This window comes from Plasmopara halstedii (genome assembly GCF_900000015.1).
Source record: "Plasmopara halstedii genome assembly, contig: Scaffold_430, whole genome shotgun sequence".
Lineage (NCBI taxonomy): Eukaryota > Oomycota > Peronosporomycetes > Peronosporales > Peronosporaceae > Plasmopara > Plasmopara halstedii.
In genome coordinates, this window is record NW_020187350.1 from 1,307,952 (window position 1) to 1,331,052 (window position 23,101).

At 42.9% G+C, this 23,101-nt stretch overlaps 8 protein-coding genes across 8 annotated transcripts; 3 read left to right on the plus strand and 5 right to left on the minus strand.

The window, feature by feature from the left end:
• Window positions 1–3,026: 3,026 nt before the first annotated feature.
• PHALS_09856 (reverse transcriptase) lies at window positions 3,027–3,808 on the plus strand (the record flags this gene model as incomplete). The annotated part of the gene is made up of 2 exons (XM_024725185.1): window positions 3,027–3,196; window positions 3,262–3,808. 2 exons carry the CDS (start codon window positions 3,027–3,029, stop codon window positions 3,806–3,808), a joined length of 717 nt encoding a protein of 238 aa, XP_024575987.1.
• A 4,578-nt stretch (window positions 3,809–8,386) lies between these two features.
• Window positions 8,387–10,175, minus strand: PHALS_09857 (proton myo-inositol; the record flags this gene model as incomplete). Its single annotated transcript, XM_024725186.1, has 2 exons — window positions 8,387–9,946; window positions 10,002–10,175. The coding sequence occupies 2 exons, from the start codon at window positions 10,173–10,175 to the stop codon at window positions 8,387–8,389; spliced, it is 1,734 nt and encodes a 577-aa protein (XP_024575988.1).
• A 1,344-nt stretch (window positions 10,176–11,519) lies between these two features.
• Window positions 11,520–12,037, minus strand: PHALS_09858 (Pleckstrin homology-like domain; the record flags this gene model as incomplete). Its single annotated transcript, XM_024725187.1, has 2 exons — window positions 11,520–11,946; window positions 12,015–12,037. The coding sequence occupies 2 exons, from the start codon at window positions 12,035–12,037 to the stop codon at window positions 11,520–11,522; spliced, it is 450 nt and encodes a 149-aa protein (XP_024575989.1).
• Window positions 12,038–13,026: 989 nt separating this feature from the next.
• On the minus strand, window positions 13,027–14,735 carry PHALS_09859 (proton myo-inositol; the record flags this gene model as incomplete). The annotated part of the gene is made up of 2 exons (XM_024725188.1): window positions 13,027–14,541; window positions 14,598–14,735. The coding sequence occupies 2 exons, from the start codon at window positions 14,733–14,735 to the stop codon at window positions 13,027–13,029; spliced, it is 1,653 nt and encodes a 550-aa protein (XP_024575990.1).
• Window positions 14,736–14,816: 81 nt separating this feature from the next.
• Window positions 14,817–17,203, plus strand: PHALS_09860 (uncharacterized protein; the record flags this gene model as incomplete). The annotated part of the gene is made up of 10 exons (XM_024725189.1): window positions 14,817–14,988; window positions 15,047–15,441; window positions 15,497–15,536; window positions 15,600–15,685; window positions 15,763–15,817; window positions 15,887–15,948; window positions 16,008–16,637; window positions 16,700–16,850; window positions 16,906–17,102; window positions 17,183–17,203. 10 exons carry the CDS (start codon window positions 14,817–14,819, stop codon window positions 17,201–17,203), a joined length of 1,809 nt encoding a protein of 602 aa, XP_024575991.1.
• Window positions 17,204–17,247: 44 nt separating this feature from the next.
• PHALS_09861 (uncharacterized protein) lies at window positions 17,248–19,105 on the minus strand (the record flags this gene model as incomplete). Its single annotated transcript, XM_024725190.1, has 4 exons — window positions 17,248–17,296; window positions 17,368–17,493; window positions 17,559–17,637; window positions 17,704–19,105. 4 exons carry the CDS (start codon window positions 19,103–19,105, stop codon window positions 17,248–17,250), a joined length of 1,656 nt encoding a protein of 551 aa, XP_024575992.1.
• A 602-nt stretch (window positions 19,106–19,707) lies between these two features.
• On the minus strand, window positions 19,708–21,719 carry PHALS_09862 (WD40 repeat-containing protein; the record flags this gene model as incomplete). The annotated part of the gene is made up of 6 exons (XM_024725191.1): window positions 19,708–19,828; window positions 19,897–20,062; window positions 20,127–20,487; window positions 20,557–20,673; window positions 20,744–21,100; window positions 21,165–21,719. The coding sequence occupies 6 exons, from the start codon at window positions 21,717–21,719 to the stop codon at window positions 19,708–19,710; spliced, it is 1,677 nt and encodes a 558-aa protein (XP_024575993.1).
• A 91-nt stretch (window positions 21,720–21,810) lies between these two features.
• On the plus strand, window positions 21,811–23,091 carry PHALS_09863 (adenosine deaminase; the record flags this gene model as incomplete). Its single annotated transcript, XM_024725193.1, has 1 exon — window positions 21,811–23,091. One exon carries the CDS (start codon window positions 21,811–21,813, stop codon window positions 23,089–23,091), a length of 1,281 nt encoding a protein of 426 aa, XP_024575994.1.
• Between the last annotated feature and the right edge of the window lie 10 nt (window positions 23,092–23,101).

A 23,101-nucleotide genomic window follows, 5' to 3' on the forward strand; every position in this document is an offset into this window, starting at 1 on the left:
GCTTATCGAGACGTGCCAGCGAAGGTCAACTCTCTCGCGGCTGGCTCTGATGTGCTCTCTTGGGCATGTGGCATATGAAGTCTCCCCAAGATTCAAGGCGTGCGTCTCTCTCCCTCTCTTCTCCAAGCTGAGCTCTTAGATCACTGAATTTCTCACCGCACTGCTGACTCAAAGCGCTCACAGCGGTTCAGAATCGCGTCGCTGCTTTAAAGCATAAAGCAGCTCAGCTCCTTGGGTGCGTGATCAAGACGGATTTTTGTCTGCAAAAAGCGTCCGACTGGTTCGCTAGTGCGAGATCGTGGTATGGTTTCAGCAAGATCACATAGAATACCTGATGTGTTTGCATTAGCTTAATTGATAGAGTTTGACTTAAACTTTTATTTGCTACGACCGTGTAAACGATTCAATATAGCGTGACCACAATTTGGTCATACAGGCCACCGACATTGTATGTGTAGGAAGATTATTGCACACAATACTATCTTATAAGCCACAGCATGTGTAACACCGGCCTCTAGTATTGGCGTGTCGTGATGAATTCAGTCCCATCACAAAAATATGTGAACCACATAGTCATGTGTGTTTACATCAGCTGTATATATATTACATACTTGTATATACACAATTCTGATCCATCAGAATTGGAGGTATTTATCAGTTTAGAAATAGTTTAGGGCCTATGGGCCATAATAAATGTCACTCCACCTTTTCCTTCTCCTTCGCGTATATCAACGGCTCGCTTGAAGTGGTCAACACGTAGCGATGCGTGTTAACCAATCAAAGACTTCCTCAGTAAGCGCGTGGATACGGACAGGCAATTCCCGTTATACTTGGTAGCATTAGTAGTCACTCCAACGCCGACTACTTCGATGGATTCATCCATGGATAATATGGACACCAGAGGCGGTGGTCGCCCTTGGATCAACAGGAAGGAATATCCCTTCCTGACACACTCGCAATGAAAGTGTGTAGTGATGGTGCGGGCTGTATTCGTCACGCGATCTTCCAATGCTCGAATTGGATCAAGATGCGACAACTCAACGCTTAGCAATTTTAGCTGCGTATGAGCAGGAATAACTAGGATTTCTATCTTGAAACAAGCCGAAGCCAGCTCCGTAACCTCTACCACAAGTGGTGGTAACACCGTCAGTACACGGAACGTCCCGTGAAAATCAAGGTGAGAAGCTTTCACGAAAACAAAGATGAAATCTCGCAGTTTGGCAGCGAGGAATGGACATCACTATCGCGATGGCATTGCATTTGGATGGCCGTGCGAAAGATTGAAGGATGACATGAGCATTTAACCGCCACAATTACTTTGACACATGACAAGAGCTGAAAAAGCCATGAAATCGATGTTTCTTCCGCCGAATTTGGCATTACAACAACAGTTGAAGGTTTGGTCATGCCGTCAAGGCAAAAGCCCAGTTTATGACTATATACAGAAGCTCCGTGAGCGTCGAAGCAGTATAACAAGCGATCCACTGTCAGAGGCAGTGATGATCAATGTGGTTATGGAGAGATCACTTACGACCCTCCCAAGACTGAAGCCTTCTGCTAGAGTCTGACGACTCTGGAAGATGCAATTATGATTACATTGCGTAAGGACTCTCCCACCGTCAAGCACGTGGTCAATCAGTCAATCCGATGGAAGCAATGACTGCTACTGCTACAAATCCAAAATCAATGAATCCTGGCGCGTTGACTCTCCGTAGACAGCAAATTCGCTGATATGGATGTCAGGAATCTGGTCACATTCGCCGTGATTACCCACGCGCGAATCGTACCTCTCAACACGGTTCTCGTCATAGTGATCCGAGCCACGTGATACCATAATCACGGGGCGTTCGGGAAGCGCAGGTTCCCAGTAAACGCAGCGCGGTCCATTGGGGTATATATAAACTGGTGGTCGAATCACTCACAAGGTTTGGCCTACAAAGGATTGTTGTTCTTCGTTAACGACACGAGTCAAAGTGGTCTCCTCGTGGTCGCAGCGAATGTGAAAGGTGGTGGTCGTCCGTTTGGAGTCTTGATTAACTCTGGCGTGTCGCGAAATAACGCGTGGAAGCAAAATGCAACTGAAAATTGTTCAGTGCTTTCGGATAGACTAGATAGAAGCATTGGCTTTATCTCAGTGAAGTTGCCCACTGGAGCGGTGGTCACCTCGAAGAACATTATGGTTGATCTTCAACTGAAGTTTGAAGACTATAACTCGAATAAAGTATTCACATCCCTCGAGATGAGCAAACGGCATGACCTGATTGTAGGTCTACCGTGGCTTGAAAAGCATGAGCCGTGGATTCATTGGCAATCGAAAACGATACAGAGTATCCTTGCTGGCGTCGGGGAGAAACCCTTGAAATTAATAAGCCCGCATTTCTTATGCACCGTAAGAAAAGTTCAAGTGCTCGGTAGTCGTGTGCTGCTGTTAATGATTCACACTTCATTGATATATGTCCTGCAATTGACATTCCTCAGGTAGCGGAAGATACAAAGTCGTATGGAGTGACCACTGGTGGTCACTAAGGAAGTGTGTCGATAGATCAAGTGGTGCCCGGAAGTGGCCTCTTGAAAACGAATGAAACGTGAGTGGGCATAGCGATTTGCCCAACAAGCATTTATGAGGGAGAGATGGCGGTGTTGTCCCCCTCAAGATGGAAGAATGCTGTCGTCATGTGTGTACTGGAAAGTCGAAGAAATCGACTTCGGCTTTATATGCCATGCACTACTCCCACTAATACAGTGGTCGAGTCGGATTGTGGGTCATTGGGTATAACTGAGCACAGAGGTGATGCTTCCACCGGTTGTGTGGTCGAGCACACGCATGTGAAGGAATCAACGAGATTTGCTGATCGCAGGACTGATACTCTTAAACTGAAAGCGATTAAGTCCGCGGGTGATTTGTCCAGCGTATGACTCCCCATGATAGAACTGTAGCATGCGATTATACTGGCTCACGTATTGTGGGTGCAACGGCTGGTTGTGAACTTACCAGAACAAATATCCTTTTGGCACCATTACCGACGATGGAAGAGCTGGAAAGGCTTGAGGCAGTCACTTACGATGACCAACTACAAGACCTCAAGTGTGATGGTATTGAAGAGGTCGTATTGCTAAGCTACTTTCAGCTTCAGTCACGGATGACTCAGTTGTTGACGAAATTCGACAGCATGCGGATTCATGCAGAAGATTGGGTGTTTTGAATAAACCAACTTAGCTCTAATATTTACTTGTCATTAAATACAAGGATGATGTCCTTAGTGCGAAGCCGTCTTCTGGTCTCCCACCCGAGCGTGAAGCTCGACACGAAAATGATCGTAAACCTAGTTCAAAGCATGTAGTGCTTCGTCAGTTACCACTGTCACGTGATCAAAGTGAGTTTATCGATGATATTATTGCTCAAAAGCAAGCTGCTGGTTTTGTGAGGGATAGCAAGTGCGCGCCGATGTTCTGCGTGCGCAAACCAAATGGTACAAGGCGTATCGCTCACGCCTATAACAAGTTGAATGCGCAGACTATTCCCGCTCAAACGCCGATTTCGCGTAAGGCTGTCATCATCCACCGTATGTCCGGCTGTACACAGTTTAGTGCTCTAGATTTGATTGACGGATACTACCAAATCTTGGTGTGGAAGGAGGACGTCCCTTTGACAACTGTTAGTACATCGTCTGATATGTTATGGGAGTGGCTTGTGATACCACAGGGACTATCCAATGCCGCAGCAACGTTGCGACGCTTCGCACAAACATATTTTAATGATATTTTCGTTCATTTGAAGAACGAAAATGGCAGACTTGCCGAAGAATAGCACTTGGAGCACCTACGAACGGTGCTGGAATGTACGCGCGGATATTCGTTGCAAGCGAATCTTGCGAAATATATTTTCGGTGCTAACAAAGTTCCGGTCCTTGGTTGTTATGTTGGTGAGCACGGTGTTATGTAGACCCTGAGAAGGTCAAACCAATCGTAGAGTGGGCGATGCCACGGAGTCAAAAGGATTTGAGGAAATGGATTTATCCAATCACCTGCATCGCTTTCAGCTAAACTTAGCGGAAATGGTACGCCCACTATCAACCTTGATGAAAAAGGACGTGGCAAGGGAGTGGTCAGCCACTTGTGAAGATGAGTTCACTCAGGTCAAAAGCAGTTTGATGGTAGCGCCATTTCTTGCTTTACCCGATGATGCGAAGCCCTATAGGATGGTGAGTGACGCTTCTGAGTTTGCAATCAGCTGTACACTATTGCAAAAGGACTCAAATGGACACGATCGTGTCGTATCCTTTTGATCGCGACAGCTGAAACCAGCAGAAAAACTACCCTGTTCTCGATAAGGAGCTATTGCATGCTCTGGTAAAGTTTCATGCTCACTCCTTGGGTTTACCTCCGTATGTTGACAACTCAGATTACGCAAGCTTGCGATATGCAGTTCAGTCTCTTCACTTGTCCCAGCGGATGGCTTGCTGGCCGTTACTCTCGCAGAATACAACTTCACGGTTGCGTATAAGCCGGGAAAGCTGAACGTGCTGGCTGACGCATTATCATGTCGTCTGGATCATGAGCTAGCCGAAACTAGCTATGTCGAAAACGATGAATTCAATGTGATACGTCGAGCTTGTGTTGAGGATGAACAGTGTGATCTGATCATCAAGGCACCCTCATCGAGTAATAAGGATTTCATGACAAGCTTCCAGATCGCTTGACATCACGGAGGCGCCGTTATGCATTGAAGAATGGCCATCTTCACTAGGAAGTTACGCATGGCGAGAGCCACTCCCCACAACAATAATATGAAGCACAAGATCGTATACGAGGCGCAGGATACGCCGATGGCGGGTCACTTAGGCCGTGAAAAGACATACTTTTCTTTCAGTGCACAATTTTGGTGGCCTGACATGTACAAGTGGGTGCACGATACGTGAAGACATGCGATAACTGTCAGCGCGTGAAGAGCGCACGGCACACGCATATGTCACTGCATGATCTCCCTGTCCCTACTGACTTTCAAAGTCAGTCAATCTCGACTTTATTTTTGACTTCCCCGAGAATGATGACGATCACAATGTAAGTGCTAGTCGTCGTCGACAGTCTCAGCAATATGGTTCGCATCACTTTATGTAGCGATTACATCGAGGCCTAAAATTTGGCTAGGTTATTCATTGATCTCGTTTTTCGGGTTGCTAGAGCCATCGTGTCTGTTTGTGATACACGATTCACGAGTGGCTTTTGGAGAAAATGTTTCGAATACTTTTTGGGTTTGCTTGGATATCTCCACGGCGTTACAACTGGAGACCGATGGGCAAACAGAACGTAAAACAGAGTGGTCGGTGATGTTTTGAGAAGATTCTGCGCGGAATCCCTCGCAGAATGGAGCTCGCTGTTACCATTAGTAGAGCTTACTATGAACAATCTAATTTATCTATCCAATATATCCGCGCCATTTTTATGAATGGCTTGTGACACACACAATCACCGCTTCGTGCAAAGGGTGGTGTTTGTGATGTAAGTTGGGGGGCTCGGCAAGTCGTTGTCGCTCAAATTGATACAATCAATGGTGCGATTGTGAGGCGCAAGTACAAGGACGCCGTGGGCCCAATCATCATGAGTCGTGTGGATGTGATCACGACGTGTGCGAATGCACCAGATTTACCAAAAGCCTATGCACATAAACGGGATTGTCGAGGCGAAATGCAATTTAATGTCGGGGATTATGTACTTCTTAGTACTAATAACTTATCCGACGATGCGGTCTTGCGCTTGGGAAGGTTGAAGCTAATACCTCGCTTCATCGGTCCAATCAGAGTAATGTCATACAATGGAAATGTTTACTCTATCGACCTGCCAAGCTGGTTAGGGACCTATCCAACGTTCCACGTAGGGCACTTCAAGCCCTATCACAGCGACGACGCAACTTCAACCTAGATGTAAGGCAGGGTTATACAAATACGGCTGCAAAGCCACAGCTTCAGCACGAGGGTCAAAAGTCATGCCCCTTGGCGTCGTCGCCTCAGCATCATCCTCACAACAACGAGGATCATCGTGAACTTCGGAACCATAGATACGATCGCGAGAGTCGGTAGGTCGACGAGAATCAGATGGCTACTGAACGCAATGGCACTTACTACGAGAAGCATATATTCCCCCGAACCAGAGCGAGGACGCTTGGCAGGAGGCTTCGCATCATTAGCGGCAGCAGCCGCAGCTGGAGGGAAAATTTGCAGAGCCTGCTTCAATTGCCGAATCCGCTTCTTGATTGTATTCCCAGGCGAGTTCTCATGATGCCATGTGATATCGCGAACTTCGCAGACGACCCGTCGAGTATCCTTCATACGTCGTCGCGTTCTCGACACCCGACCAAACACCTCGATCATCTGCCGGCCCACCAGCACAAGGTGTTTCTCAACATTCGCCAATCGCAATTCCAAATCAGACGGCGAAATGTGGAGTAGCCACAGAAAAAGCAGAGGGTACGTCCTCTTCGGGCCTTTCCCTCTTCTTGATCGACAAGGAAATCGAAACAACCATGTCGAGAATATTGTGGCGGAGAGGAATGTCCGCAGTCGGAAGGAGCTCTTGGTGAAATGGCTAGGTTATCCAGCGAACGAGAATACATGAGAGCCTCATAATCGTATTCTTCGCGACTGCGCGACTGTACGATATTGTCCTCGCTTTCGACGCAGGTCTAAATACGGACTTCGCTTAGAGTTATGGTCTACTCTCGTCCCTCGCTCCCTCTCGTCGTGAATTCGACTAATGACCGCACGTACTTTGTGAGCATCTTTGATATCGGAGTGAACCCGATCCACTGCTGTTATATGGGCAAATAGAAAGCGCAAATCACTCAGCAAATATGCAGCAGTAAGCCAATGGTGGACACTCGCGAATTTGGCTGCACGAACTCATGCCCAGAATCGAGTGTCGATTGTCTGGACGGAATCCAAATAAGATTGCTGGATGTACATGAGATTTTGTGGCTCTCCTCTAGCACATGTAATCGGACCGATGGCGCAGAAACACGCGGTTTGAGTCATTACTCGAGCTAATATTCGACTAAAGAGTATGCCGGACTCTAAGCTGGCACCACCAGTCGCAAACTTCGTGACGACGTTCAATCTCAAGGTAGCGCAAATACACTGGACAAATGAACTCGTCAAATGGCATCATAACAGTCGTCTTCCGCCTGAGCTGGTCGTATGATTTTGCTCAACGTGCGATAGCGCTGTTCGACGTGAAACTGGAGCCACATCCAAGTTCGATGATGGTGAAAGTGCCTTCTCATCCTCGGATTGAGGTGCGGTTTTGCTCTGCGCTCGTCGCTGGCGCAAGACGTCTTCGATGCGTTTCATTTCGTGTGGAATCACGAACGACCGAGTCTCAGAGTCGGAGAAAGTTTGAAGAAGATATGGTGAAACGGGGGTGGTGTCATGGGGTCAGTCTCATTACACATGTTGTGCGAACTACATACATACGATTTCTGTATATATCTTGCGTAGTTGTATATCCCTCAATTCTATTTTAATAGATTGAAGGCACGTATCAGTCTAGGGATGGTTTAAGGCCTATTGGCCATAAGAAGTATTACTTCACCTTATCCTCCTCATTCGTGTAAATCAACGGCTCGCTGGAAGTGAGCAACACGCGGTGAACCGTGTTTACCGATTAAAGTCTTCCTCAGTAAGTGCGTGTATACGGACGGGCAATTTCCGTTACACTTGTTGCTTTTGTTTGACTTAACACTTAGCCATTGCATCGCGCACCTTTCGTATGACGCTCAACTCATCAAGATAAAATGGCTACGATGTTTTGCCGGGCTGACATCAGCAAGTTTATTTTGATCGCTCTACAACGTCCGGGGCCATTTTGTGAAGGTGATAACGATACACGCGGTCCACCAAGAATTCATATAAATTGGAGTAAAGCCTGTGAAGGAATGTACTGTGTTGTTCAGAGTACATTCAATGAGGATGGGCAATTTACTCCAAATCTCCCCGCCTAATTTCATTCACAACGTAGGTTACTCGTTTCATCTGAGCACATGTTTGAGAATTGATGTATTTATTGATGTCAGCGGTAAGAAGCCTCACTTAAGCAGGCAAGCCATTTTCAATAAAACGATAGTGATTACTCTCTAGTGATACTTTAGTTTCTATCATGATACCTTATCCCCGCATCGTAATGGCGGAATGCGTGACTGCAACAACAATCTTTCCATTTAATTATCATGATGTCATTGCTAGTGCTGAATCCAATATGAGTTTGAGTAAGTGTTGTTGAAATTGTTCACATCGCCACTCTATCAAATCTTGCGAATTGCTCATTCTTCTTTGTGTTATTGTTCTGTCTCTCGAACTTCAAATTCCAGAATAGAGCCAAAATCGCTATGCTACAATTACTCACCAATGTATACACTATCGCCGGTCGGGACCACGGAACTCGAGCGCTTATCACATTGTTCAAAAATGTGCTGAATTTCCTCGAGTTCCAAACCTTTTGTTTCTGGTAATTCTTTCCAGAGATATATAAATCCAAACAATGCAATGGAAGCGTAAAGCCAGAAAGCACCGTATACTGACAAAACATCCATAATTGACAAGAACGTAAATGACACAAGTAGATTAGTAAGCCAGCAAACAGACGTCGCCATGCTGACAGCAAAACTCCGAACACGGGGCGGATAGATCTCAGCATTAATTGTCCAGGGCATGCAACCCATCCCACATGCAAAGAATGCCATATAGACAAACAGTACGGCCAAGCTAATCCACCTAGAAGCTTCACTGTCCATCGGACAAGAATGGTAGGACCAATTTGAACTAGAACACGATCCTTGTAGGGTTGACACTGAATTGCCAGGCATGCACAGATTAATATTTGTTGGCTCAGTAGCAGTGAATATTGGATTCATCGATCCTTCTAAGCAGAATCCACAAGAAGTACTGGCAACACAGTCAAAGCACGTCGAAAATGTTGAACATTTTCCAGCTCCCATCACAGGCGTTGATTGCCATTCTGCTATATAAAAGCGCCCGCCAAGAGTAACTAACGAGAAAAAGACTCCAGCCAAACTCCCAAGAGTCAAAAGACGACGTCCAGAACGGTCTACGAGGTAAATGCCAACAAAATTAAAAATGAAGTTGCTGAAAGAAACGAGTGCAGAAAGCCAAATAGCAGTGCTAGGAGCTGAAAATCCAGCCATTTGAATGATTGTGGTACCATAGTACATGACTGTGTTTATTCCACAGAGCTGAGCAAGTGCTTGGATAAAACACCCGAGTTTCAAAGCACGAATGACTGACGGGGTCTTCAATTCGTCCCATAGACCAATATCTTCATAACGATCGCGTTCAACTTCGTCTTCCACGGATCGAAATTCCACTGCCACATCCATTGTACCTCGAATTTTACTTAAAGCATTCCAAGCTTCATCTTTCCGTCTTTTAGTCATGAGATAACGAGGAGTCTCTGGCAGCATCAGAAACCCGAAAAATTGCACTAATGCAGGGAGTGCTGCCAATCCAAGCATGAAACGCCATCCTTGCGCAACATCAACAAGAAGGGCATTTACAACATATGCGAAAAACTGTCCACCAGTTATACACGCATTGTTTAATGTGACGAGCTGACCGCGAATGTTTGACGGTGCAACTTCAGCGATGTACAATGGCACAGTCACGGATGCATATCCAACTGCGATACCTATAACAATCCGTCCAGCAAGTAATTTTTCGAAAGAATAAGCAGATGCCATAAGGATAGATCCAGTAAAGAATACAATCGAAGAAAAAAGAATCACTCGACGTCGACCAAAGATTTCATTTCCACAACTACTACAAGCTGCACCAACGATGGCACTACCGATTGCAGCAGATACAATGCTTTCGCTTTGCAAATGTGTGAGATCAAAGACTTTTGGACCTTTAAGTAACACCAAGGCACTAGAAATAACTCCCTAATAACAAGAAATGATAATTTGTTTTCTCGAAAACAAAATGTAATAAGCTTACCGTGTCGTAGCCGAAAAGGAATCCACTAAGAGAAGAACAAAGTGTAAGTAAGTACAAATATAGCGAATTTCCGCTAGTTAACTGCAAATTGTCAGCTTTTGGAAGCAAAGGAGATAATTCGATGGAATCCTCCGTGTGAGATCTTAGTTTTGGGTAGCGTGGAGTTGATGCCATTGAAAGTTTGACCTTTTTGTAATGGAGACTGTTCACGTGGCTATTTTGCAAGTGAGATCGCTAATGAAACGGAAAGAAAAGGCAGCATGACACTAATAGCGATAAGCTAATCGCAAAAACTTGTTTAACAAATCACGAGGAGATGGCAACTGGATGTCGATTGTTTATGAAAAAAATGTAATAGACACTTGACGTGATTCTCGAAGAAGTGCAGCTACTGATGTCGCATGGCCAATTGCTTATTTTAGTGCCAGAGCGGAATATATACGTTTCGATGTTTATGTTATCGTTTTTGTTCGTGATGTTGGCAGCAAACAAAGAATTCGATCATGACTACCATAATTATCCCCTGGTGTTGTTAGCCTACTTCTGGTGCTACTCTCCAGATCTGTAACCACTTATTCCCACGATCAATTGTTCTTTTGCCAATGCATCTAATAAAACTATCTCTTCGATTTGGTTACAATCACGCCTGTTTGCTACCAACATGTTTTTGACTTTTTTCGTTTGTTATGATTAAGGGGAACGACAATTAGGCAGCCGACGTCAATTATAGTATCCTTACAACAGCGCTGGTGTCTTGGCGATTGTAACGGTTTCTTCAATCCGCTCATCGGCCAGCTTATCGTTGGTATTACAATCAGCTGTGCTTTTTATGATGGTTCGGTTACGTTACGGAAGCATCACTTGTTAACGCCGAGGACGAGTGCCATATTTTGAACCAAACATGTGGTATCAGTGCTGGCCTTAAGGACAGGTAGAGTCGTTGATAGCAGAGTATTGCGTGGTGTCTCCGTCGGATTAGTTGCTCAGCGTGGCTTCACATATGATGATGATGACGGGAAAGAATCTTATATAAAATGACGGCAGACCTACATAGATCTCCCAACAAACAGGAGAACAATGCTTGATAGTGAAAAAGTCACAAGAACAACTGGATCTTCGGAAGCTGTACATCAGCGTTTACTTGAAACGAGTTCAATCTGTACTCGATATTAACTTCTACAAACTGCAACTCGAGCTGAAAAGCTCGACCATTGCAGTCTATGCTGCTTTCCTGAATTTCGTGCCTTTGATACGTGTACTCAATTTTTGCAGCAGCTCACGTGAGCTGTAAACTCGCTAAGCAAATGGTGTTGTCACAGCACCGACAAATTAGGAAAATTGATTTCCCTCGTCGTAAGTCGTTGACATTCGTACGAGGCAATGACACCATGACATGATCGTTTGATTGAATACGTTGCATGTTTGGCCTTTTGCATGTTTGCGTTGTAGCTCTTGATAGATTGTTGAGCTGAGCAGGGCGATAAATCTGGAAACTTGTTGGAAAACATCATATCAACTTTAGATCCTCGGTGGATGCAGTCGAATGAGTTTGTAGTTTGAAGCATCCCGTGTGTAGATGCCAACATGATAGTCTTTATGTGCGTCCACAGAGTATGTCTTCGACATTTGCAGCTTCTGCTCCATCTCTTCTGCTTCGCCAATAGCCGCAGCAATAGTTAAGCGCCATTTTTCATACGCAACGTCATGAGGTGCCTGAAAGCAATAACGAGTATTACTACACAAAAGCGAAAATCGTAGGCGTCGCAAGTCGCGCGAGGTCGGAGACAGAAGCCGAGTACTTGAGTCAACCGGAATTTGCTCGATACGGCTAACATTATCTCTTGACTGAAAAAAACGACGTTGAGTTCGACAAACGGATAGAATGTGTCCATCGTGGCGCCTCGTCCAGTGATGGTCGACGCTCAATCGAAGCTGGATACGTCGCCTAGAATATTCAAGACGACAAATTAGTTAGGGATAGAAAATGACTCGTAACATATGATAGCAGCGTACCAAATGAAAGAAAGGCTCCGCATTTTAAAGTCAGTGTGATGGGAAGGATCCATCAAGGTGAAAGTAGATGCTGCAGTCAACTGTCTTTGATGCTGGGACAAAGTAGCGATACTTCCTTGACTTTCTTTTGGTGAATTTAAAAGTGAAATGGAAAGCATTCCGCATTCGTAACGCCGGAAGTTGAATCTGTATGTTGCCCTGAACATATCATATGGATGGCAAAAGAAGGGGTGAAAACTGGAAATGAACAGATGCAGTTGTTTATGTCCCAAATTGTTGACGATGCCATCTAATTCTGTAGATGAAAGGTCATTTTGGTGAAATGTTCCAGCATACGAATTTTACAATTACTAATATTAAGGAACCCAAAACTGCCGGGTTCAATTCGGTCCATAATCTTTCAAATCCATTCTAAAGTCCATCCATCAGTCATAATCGTAATTCAAGAGCGTAATATGCAGCTTAAACATTTGCCAGCGAGAATTGCGGTTATGGTGTTTCCTCGTACTTAGAGCGAAGCCTTGGTAAAGTGACCTATTATAATTAGTATTACGTATACGGAGTGATGACACAATAAACAGTTTATAATTTGAGTAAGTAAACGTGCTAATTATCTCCTAGTGGCAGCCGATGAGCCATTCTCTATTCGACTCCAAGTCAAAGCTTCTTTTGATCAAAGTGCGCGGCAAATTCTATCGAGTCTGTGTAAGACGGTAGCCTCTTTGAGGATAGACATGAATTGCGCACATGCCGCACAACCAAACACTGAATTTCTAGAGGCTATCGCTGCTGATACGTTACACCTAAAAATTTGTAGGGAGTATAATCGTTTTGTACTAGAATAAATTTCTAGCCTTACTTACATTTTAATCTGACATTTGTTTCGGAGTCGGTTCGATAGTGAAAATTCCTTTGCAAATCTTTGAACCTATTGTAAAAATAGTCGGCTTCATTTCAAAACATTTCGTGTTTCCATGCGGGGATGTTATCTGATCATTGACCGATAGGCGGCTTAGTTTTGCATATTAATGTGATTCGACATATCAAAAATGCGCTGGATCTCATCGAGTCTCAGCCCTTTCGTTTCTGGTAGCTCGTTCCACAAAATTACTAATCCGATAAGTGCAAATGATGCATAAAGCCAGAATGCACCGTACGGCTTTAGTGTGTCTACAATTGTGAGAAATGTAAACGACACAATAAGATTGAAGAGCCAATTGACAGATGTAGCAATGCTCAGAGCGAAATTTCGAACATGGAGGGGGTAAATTTCAGCATTGATGGTCCACGGCATACAGCCCATCCCACTCGCAAAGCACGCCAGATAGACAAAGAGTGTCACTAACACTATCCATCCAGCTGTACGGGATTCAGATGGACACGATATAAAAGCCCAATTCGTTTCAGTACAGCTTCCCTGAGTAGGTGCGGCAAGCGTTCCTGGAAGGCAAAGAGTATCCGTTAATGCTGATACTTGAGAAACTTGTCCTTCCGAACAGAATCCGCAATTCGCACTAGTGATGCAATCTAAGCAGGTTGTAATACGAGAGCACTCGCCGATTCCAACGGCTTTCATCGATTGCAACTCTGCGGCGTAAAAACTTGCACCTAGGGCTAGAAGCGACAGCGAGATTCCAATTAAACTTCCAAGCGTGAGCAACCGACGACCTTTGCGATCTACGAGATGGATCCCCACAAAGGTGAAGATAAAGTTACTAAAAGACACGAGCATCGAAAGATAAATGGCTGTTGTTGGTTTTGTAAAGCCTGCAAGCTGAATAATCGACGCCCCATAGTACATGACTGTATTGATTCCACAGAGCTGTTGAAGAGCCTGTAAGAAACATCCAAGTCTAAGTGCACGAAGTACTCCACGCGAGCGAAAAGCATCCCAGATATTCACTCGTTGCACTCGAGCATGCAAAAGCTCAGTCTCAATATGATCAATCTCGGTCTGAATCTCATCATTACCTCGAATCTGTTTTAATGCTTTCAATGCATCATCCCTTCTTTCTTCACTAAGTAAATATCGCGGACTTTCAGGCAGCAATAAAAATCCACAAAATTGCAAAAGTGCAGGAATTGCTGCTAATCCAAGCATATATCTCCATCCATCATGTACATCTGCAAGCAACGCATCAAGAACTCCTGCAAAGAATTGACCTCCAGTCACAAGTGCCGTATTAAGCGACACTAATTGACCGCGAATGTTGGGTGGTGACACTTCTGCAATGTAAAGTGGTACCGTCATTGACGCAAACCCAATAGCAATTCCCACAATAAGTCTTCCAACAAGCAGCTCAATAAATGATGTAGCTACTGCCATGAAGCTGGAGCCTATTGCAAACATAATGGATGACAACAAAATGACAGGACGTCGACCAAAAATGTGGTTGCCACAGCTACTTAAAGCAGCTCCTAAAATTGCTCCAAAAATTGCAGCAGAGACGACAGTCTCACTTTCAAAATTTGTCAAGTGAAAAGATTGAGGATCTTTAAGAAGCACTAAAACACCGGAAATCACTCCCTAGATATGACTTAGATATATCTCGACAAGAGCGAAACGTAAACTTAGTAGCTTACCGTATCGTAGCCGAATAAAAATCCACCAAGTGTAGAACAAAGTGTGAGTAGATACAGAAACTTGGAGTTTTGAGGGACATTCGATACCAATGGCGTGGTTTCCTGGCAACTTCCTCCAGCATCATGTCGAAATTTCATGGTAAGATAATTTTTTAATATTTTGATAATGCCTTAAATCATGTGGCGCACACTTAATGCCCAAATCTCAGTATCTCGAAAATGTCAGCAACGGCACCTGCGGGTGCATCTGTGGCAGCGCCTAACGGGACCAATACGACACCAAATAAGAATTCACCACATCTTCACTCAGTAGCCAGCAGCCTGCGGTCGTGCCTGGATGGAATGCTACCGGATAATCTGCGTAACGACAGCGCCGCTTTCCAGCAACATTGTACGTCTTCCCAAGAGCTCATTGCTACATTAAGATATCGAGGCTCATTCTTATATAGTATCACAGCAAAAGACACGTTTACAAACTGAAAAGAACACATGGCGCTTTGGTCTTAACTACCTTTTTGAGACACTAAAGCAGCACAAAGATTGGTACGGACGAAATCAACAATTCGTTCAATTGCGCAAGGATGTCAAGCGATTTGAATCCCATGTAGCTACTTTACGAACAATTTTGGCCGAGAGTGTTAGCAAATTAGATCTTGAAGCAGGATTGCGAGGCGCGGAGCTTGAAGGTCGTGTAGGTGCATATAAAGTTATGTTTGAGGTCACGAAAATTGTGTCCAAGTTGAGTCGCCCACTTGTCAAGCTCCAGATTCTTAAACCGAATGAGTCGTCACTCTCGGTATATTGTGACACATTTGTGCTGGACATTGTGCTATCTGGAGGAGAGGTATAGTAATAACTTTACAAATACTTTGTATATGATACCTGATTGATTAAACTAGGGTGCCGTCGAGTCAGCATCACTAACGACTGTAGAGAAAGGTACAAATGCTTGAAGACATATCGAAAATTGTCAATTGTGATCGTCATTTTGCGGTAATGTAGATCAAACCAGCCAATTTCCCGACCGAGACGAAGATTTACTAGTCTCATTAAAATTACTTGCGAATGGAGATAGTAAAACGTTTACGGTAACAAGACCGAACAGTTTCTGTCGCCAAGACTTATGATATTGATTGGAAGATCTTTGATTGTCAAAAAAATGTAGGAGAAGCTCAATCGACTTATTAACCGTGCGGAACTTGCAGTTAAATTTCCAGCGCGTAAGTTTGATCGAGTGTTACGAATGGATTCAACAACTTACGATCTAATGAAATGATTGCTCGTCATAGTAAACTTTGAACAACTAGAGCTTGACCTGTTTGCTAAAGTGACGGATGCATGCAGCCAACAGGTTGTACAGTCTATTACATCTTTTTAATGGAGGTATCTGATTACGTTTTGTTGTGATAGAAGTACTGGACGGCTAAACGCGCAGTCGAGGGTGTACGAATCGTGTTTAAAGACCCATTTGCTTGCATTCCCGTGCTTGAACCACCCCGGAAACGTGTGAAACTCGACGAAGTACACGTTTCTACTACTCCCGTCGGTATTCCAAGCACATCATTAGGCACCGGAGATGTAAATGCCATGGATGAAATCAATGGAATGGTGGATGATTCCGATGACGTTTCTAAATCTTCATCATTAACACAAACAGACATTCTCGCTTCACTCGCAACTGGCGAGTGGACTGGTAGTATCAGTTTTATCGAATGGCGTGGTCAAGTGGCACTTCACGTAGTGGGAGAAGCTCCGCTTGTGATGGTTGGACAACAAGCTCGAAAACTGGCGCTTGTTGTCATGCAGAAGCAGGAAGTTGCAGCGAAAGATGTACACGAAGACGAAAAATTGTTTAATGAATTTGTAAGCTGGACGACACCAGACGGGAAAAAGCCGATTCTTCCGCGACTTCATTTTGCGCAAGATCACAGCATTTGCTACGTCTTTCCACCTCGATCGTCTTTGGCAATGCGTCAAGAATTTACGTTGACGACAAAAGAAATTTCAGGAGGTTTAACACTGCACTCGTTTCCTATTCCGGTATCATGATAACTACATGTGAAATATTCTTAGCGTAGTACTAATATCTGTCCGCTTTGCAGCTAGCGAATGCGTCGATGGAGACGCTAACGAGTGTCTTGCAAGTCTGTGGTCGTAGTCTTTTTTTTCACGCGCTTTTGTTATCGGTGTTTTGCTCAAAAAGCAACACGTTTGGCCAACGCATTCCTGCTGACAACGACGATGCAATTCACGGTACGCATGAGAAAATTATTTGGAATGAAAAGGACTCACAATGTGGGTATCACAGCTCAGATCAAGGTTGACGTAGCAGCACCTGAACGCATTACTATGAATACTGGAGACCTATTTGGAGCCGATCAACAAGTGTTGATTGAAGTTAATACCACACCAGATTGTTCACTAGAACTCAGTGTCAAGTACCAGATAGAGACAACACCTTCACTTCCATTAGAAAAGACCCCGACATTGCAGAAGCTCGCAAGTGTGTGCCACTCAATTCCTCTCTTGACATACTATGCACTGAAAAGCACCATAGAAGCTAAAGACGGTTCGTCAATTACTAGTATCAATGGCGCAACTGGTGAAGATTGCAACGGTATTGAGGCTCTCGATGGCGATCTGTCAGTAGCTATGAAAATGGAAGGAGAAGGAATGTTGCTAGATGATATGGATATGTTCTGAAAATAATAGAACAGAACAAGGTGATAGTAAATGTCTAGTTGAATGGTTTCAATCACTCTCTTCATACACAGGAAACGCTTTTCGAGGACCTGAAGCTTGTGGAAGTTTGAAGCTTGAATATGATCGTGCTTTGACTTGAGCAACTACTTCTGGATCTGCTTGATAAATGCGACCATCTACACCGACCAAGAACCTGCAAACGAGTCATTGAGATTAGTTTTAAGCACATTGTGAATTAAATACTACAACCGATCGTACTCTTCGCTCGCACTTTCAACTAGCTGTCCATTTGATGCCATATTGGCTACTGTTCGAGGCGATAGGTACGAAGCACTGGCTGAATAATGATTCTTGTTTAGATTAGATCGATTGCGCACAGCAGATTTCTCAACTGATCCTGTACCAATTGGAAGATGAAAGCCACCACCATAGACAGAAGCCAATTGAAAGGGATTTTTGTTACTTATGGGTCCATTAGACGTTGTCGACAAATCTCGAAGTTGACTGTTACAAGACAGACATTTTTCACGATTGAGACATGGTAACATTTCCGTTCGTTTTTGACGATTATTGCCTTCTCTTCCTCCATGATAACCCGTTTGTTTTCCAGTAAAAATTGCGCTATCAGGGAGTTTTAAAGACTTTTGTGCCTGAAGAATCGATGCGTTCATACTTTCTGAAAGATTTTTCAATAAAGCAAGTATTTCATCCTTGTCTGCTTTAGACTTAAGAGCGGAAAACACATCGTCGCGATTCATTTTAAGATCAATAAAAGAACGAAGATTTTCAACTTGTTGACGAACACGCGAATCATAAAGCACTTGCACTTTAACTTCTAACAAATCTTGTTTATCGGCTTTGCTTTCGCTCAAGTGCGTTACAAGTTGCTGAAGTTCTTGGCTCACTCGTTTATATTCTTCTTCCTCCTCAAGTACATTCGTAAGCGCTTTATCCAACTGACTACACATTTCTTCATATTTTGTCTCAATAATCTTCTCCATACGAATGCGATCTGCTTTGTCTAGCAATACTCGTTGAACATCTTCAACTGCACAAAGATTATCATTTAACTTTTGTCGAGTTTCAAGCATCATATCGTGGACATTTCGACCCTGTTTTGTCATTTTATCGGTGCATTCACGTAAAGCTACATCTTTGCGATGATTCTCCTTTTCAAATGCTTCAATCCAATTTGCTAACGACATGTTATGATGCAAGATATGATCCGAAGTGACAAAAAGTTCGCGTTCCTCTTCATTTGAACGATCTTTAACTTTCATTTCAAAAAATTGCTTTGTCATTTCATGCTCTTCCTTCATTCCGCTTAATTTTTCCGTCGTCTGTTCAACAAAATCATTATGCAGAGCATGAAAAGTTTCAACTTTTGCGACAACATTTTGAACCTCTTCACGAGTAGCTCGGATCTCAACTGCTACACTATCAAATCCTTCCACCTGTTGTACTTGATTAGAATGGACATATTCCAGATGTTCTACCTTTGTATTTACGTCTTCAACATGATTTTCAACCGTCAATAGTTTAGAATCAACTTGTTTAACGAGTTGAAGTGTTTCACGAGCCTTATGCTCCATATTTGCCATTTGGTCATGTACTCGATCAAATTCAGTGACCAGATAACGTATGGCTTCTGTCTGCAAACGTAATGCTTTCACTAAAACCTTTTTAGGTACGCGAGGTTGCTCAAAATGTGTCTTTCCTGCAAGTTCTTGACTCAATGAGTGCCATACATCGGGAGATCCGAGTCCAATAGAAGTCAGCACTGCCTCCACCTCGTTGCGCTGCATTTTCGAAAACTTGAGTATTTTTATCGATTTGTTTCTTGATAACGTTGTTATATCTATAGACAGCATCAATTACTTTGTCAAAAAGATGAATTACTCAATCATGATCGTAGACCACATAAATGTTTGACGAATGGTGACGGTGTTGATATGTCCTATATCAACCTGGTAGTGTCTCGAACGTATGACAAAGTTCTAATATACATCAAGTAACTAGCTTTGGCTATCCAAAATTACGATATGATGACTGAAATCGACATTGAAATACCATCTATATTTTTGATGTTACCATTATTTGTGCAAAGGGATGCTGTGCTTTACAAAGAGGAAGCTCTGATTATCACAGTCCACGTTAATAAATGCTTGTAGAATAGGTTCTTGCACTTCTACGACGAGCAACTAGTTTGCTCTGCTATTTCTGACCAGCCGACATCTAACCATGTATGTCTTCTCTTTGGATCAATAGTAGCGTCTAGCAAAAGATCAAGAAGCCGTGCATTTGATGCTGCCAGCCGTTTGAAGATTACAACGTTTCGTTCTTGTTTCCAGCAACGGTTATCAACACCTTCGACCTGTTCAAGATCGTCTTTTGCTACATAGATTTGTTAAAATATCGGCAAGACTAGCATCTCAACGGGTGCTGTTGTCGTATATGTAACATCTTTTAGAATAGTATGAGATTTGTTTTTCGAAAGTTCACTCCCTAAAACTAAATCTTCTCGAAAACTATACATCAATCATTATATCTCACATTTTTACCAGCTTATACGTACAACCGACACCATTTTATTTACTCCATGGACTCAAGCGACCATAAACGAATGGTTTTATCGTCACTTGCAGTCGCAATCACATTTGTATGAATCGGATGGCATACCACTTCGTTTACGACACTAGAATGTCCGTCTAATGTTATCGCAAGTTTTCCACTTTCTCGTTCCCACACAAATACTTTGCCATCTACATATCCAACAATATGAAAAGAATTGATTCCTAACTCATCATCTTCCCAAATGACACATACCTTCACTTCCAGAAGCAACAAGTTCATGTTGAAACCCAATAAAACATGGACGTAAAATGTAACGTTGCTCTCGCATACCCTGAAATGTCGCGAGTGTACGTCCCGTTGTACTCTCAACACACATCACTTGCTCTTCTTTGATACAATTTAAGAGCAAAAAGTGACCACAAGAAGAAATTACAAGACACGAAACAACGTGTTTGGTTTGAAGTATCAAATGATCCGATTTTTGAGTCACATCGTAAACTCGAAGTTCAAAGCCTGGAAGAAGCACAAACACATTAGAATTTCGTGGATGGACGACAACGTCCACTACTCTTCGTCCACTCCATTGGTATACGACAGAATTATCCGTAGCATTCTATTCTTTGCCCATTCAATAATAAGATGACATTGTATCATGTTCCATTATCACTACTTCACAACGTACCCATAAAACAAGTAATTTATCGGTACTACCACTGACAAAATAATCGCCATTTGGAAGCCACTGTAATCTCGAAACGTTCCCAATTGGATGGTTAAGACTTTTTTCACATTTTTTCGTCTATTTCATTCACAAAGAAAAAGTATTAATTTTGAATTTGTTTATTGTAACCACAATAACAATAACATACCGTGCGATTCCAAACTTGAATTGTAGTCGAATGAGTGCCACTTAAAAGTAAAACACGACTATTAGAAGACCATGCGAGGCAATCAATTGGTCCTTCAACGCTTTCAATTATATGTGTAGTATCTCGTTTGACATTTATAGATTCTCCCGTCACAGTCAGTAAGTTGGTGTGAGATGAAATTTCATACAATACGACATATCCATTTTTAGAGGCCGACGCTAATATTTGTCCATCGGGTGAAAAAGCAAGTGCCCACACATCGTCGGTGTGGCACGTTAACGTGTCAAAGCAATACCCAGTAACATTCCCCCGTAAGTTTGAAAGTGGCACGTGCAACTCCTCGTCATGTACAAGTTTCTAAAAAAAGTGAAAATAAAAAAAATGGTAGCACTATTATATAGAAACCCCTTTTTGTACGTACACGAAGAGCTCCTTTGGGTATCATTTCCTCTGGACTCACTAATGCTTCAAATTGTACTATCAACTCATCATCGTGCCATGGTTTTCTCGCTCGTTCATGCATCTCCTTGGCATCTCTACAAAGCAAAAGTTCTGCTAATTCCTTCACTTCTGTCTCATTTAGATGATACGTGGATAATATTTCATCTTGAAATGTACGACGAGCTTCTGCAAGCTGATCGTTCAATAAATACTCAATAAACTTTCGCTGAAGTAACAATAATGCTGCTTCACGAGTTGCACGAGTTGATTTCATGTGTAAAGTCCCCGATTGTGTGACTAGTTGCAAAGCCTCATCCCATTGACATGTGGCCACAAGATGTTGCAACTTTTTCATGCCACAAGATCGTAATTGTACAGATGCCTCTTGTTCCAAAGCAGCAGCAGCTTCACAAAAGCCAAGATCGTATAATTCTCGTAATATAAGACGCGTCCATTTATTACGCTTTTGTTCTGGAGTTAAATCGATCGATTCACATGGAGAGCGACACTTGTTAGACACACGTGATGGTTGCATCCTCTTCAACTTGATAATAGAAATGCAATTTTAATAAACTTTTGCCATATTTGCCACATTCAAAAATCTGAAATCTTTGCATCGGATCAAAATGTCGCTCCAACAATATCCCAAGAATGAGACGTTCTCGGACGAATTCTTACGTTGTATTCCCAAGACAGATTTACATTGTCATCTTGATGGATCTGTGCGTCCTCAGACACTCATTGATCTAGCAATTGAACAAGGAGTGAAACTTCCAACATACGATGCAAATGAATTTAATCGGATAGTGTTTAAAGATCGCTATACCTCTCTCGAAGAATATCTCGTTTGTTTTGCGTATACAACAGCTGTACTACGAACTCAAGATGCACTTGAGCGTGTTGCGTATGAACAGGCATGTGATCAATATCAAATTGGTGTTCGATACTTTGAAACTCGATTTGCACCGCAACTTTTTGCTATTCCAGGCAAATTATCATTGGATCAAGTGTTGCGTAGTATCCATCAAGGTTTGCAACGTGCCACTGATGAATTTAATGCCAAGGATCTTGAGGTGATTTCGGGTTTCGCACCTCCATTTGCATACGGAATGATTGTTTGTGCCATGAGGTTTTTTACAGCAGCATTTAGTCCCTATTTTCATGAATTTTGTGACATTCATTCTTATGAAGATCCACATCGTTTATATGGACTTGCATCTATGGCTTTGATTACGCAAGCTTATGCTACAAAGATGGCAAATATGGTACCTATTGTTGCATTAGATCTTGCAGGAGCTGAAAAAGGGTACCCAGCACATGATCATATGGAAGCATTTGCTTTTGCACAGAAAAAGTTTTTGCACAAAACGGTACATGCAGGAGAGGGGTACGGTCCTGAAAGTATTTTTGAAGCAATTACGGATTTACATGCAGAAAGAATTGGCCATGGGTTACATTTGTTTCGTTATGACACAATATTAAAACCTGATTTGGATGAAAATGAGCGTAAACGATATTGTCATGATCTTGTCCAGTATCTTGGTAATTCACGTACTTGTGTGGAAGTATGTCTTTCAAGTAATTTACAGACAACACCTGATCTGAAATATGACGCAAGGAATCATCCATTGCGAGAGATGCTAACAAGTAAAGTGGCTGTAACTCTCTGTACCGATAATTGTACTGTGTCACACACGAATATGGTAACCGAGTTACGTTTGGCTTGTGATGCTTTTGAACTAACGCCACATGAACTGCGGCAAATTTTATTAACTGGGTTTAAACGCTCATTTATGTCGGGAGATTATGCACTTAAACGGGCATATACTCATCATGTTATTGACTATTATGACCATATAATTACAAAATTTGGAATTCACGACACAAGTACAAGCAAATCGGGATAAAAAAGAGAAC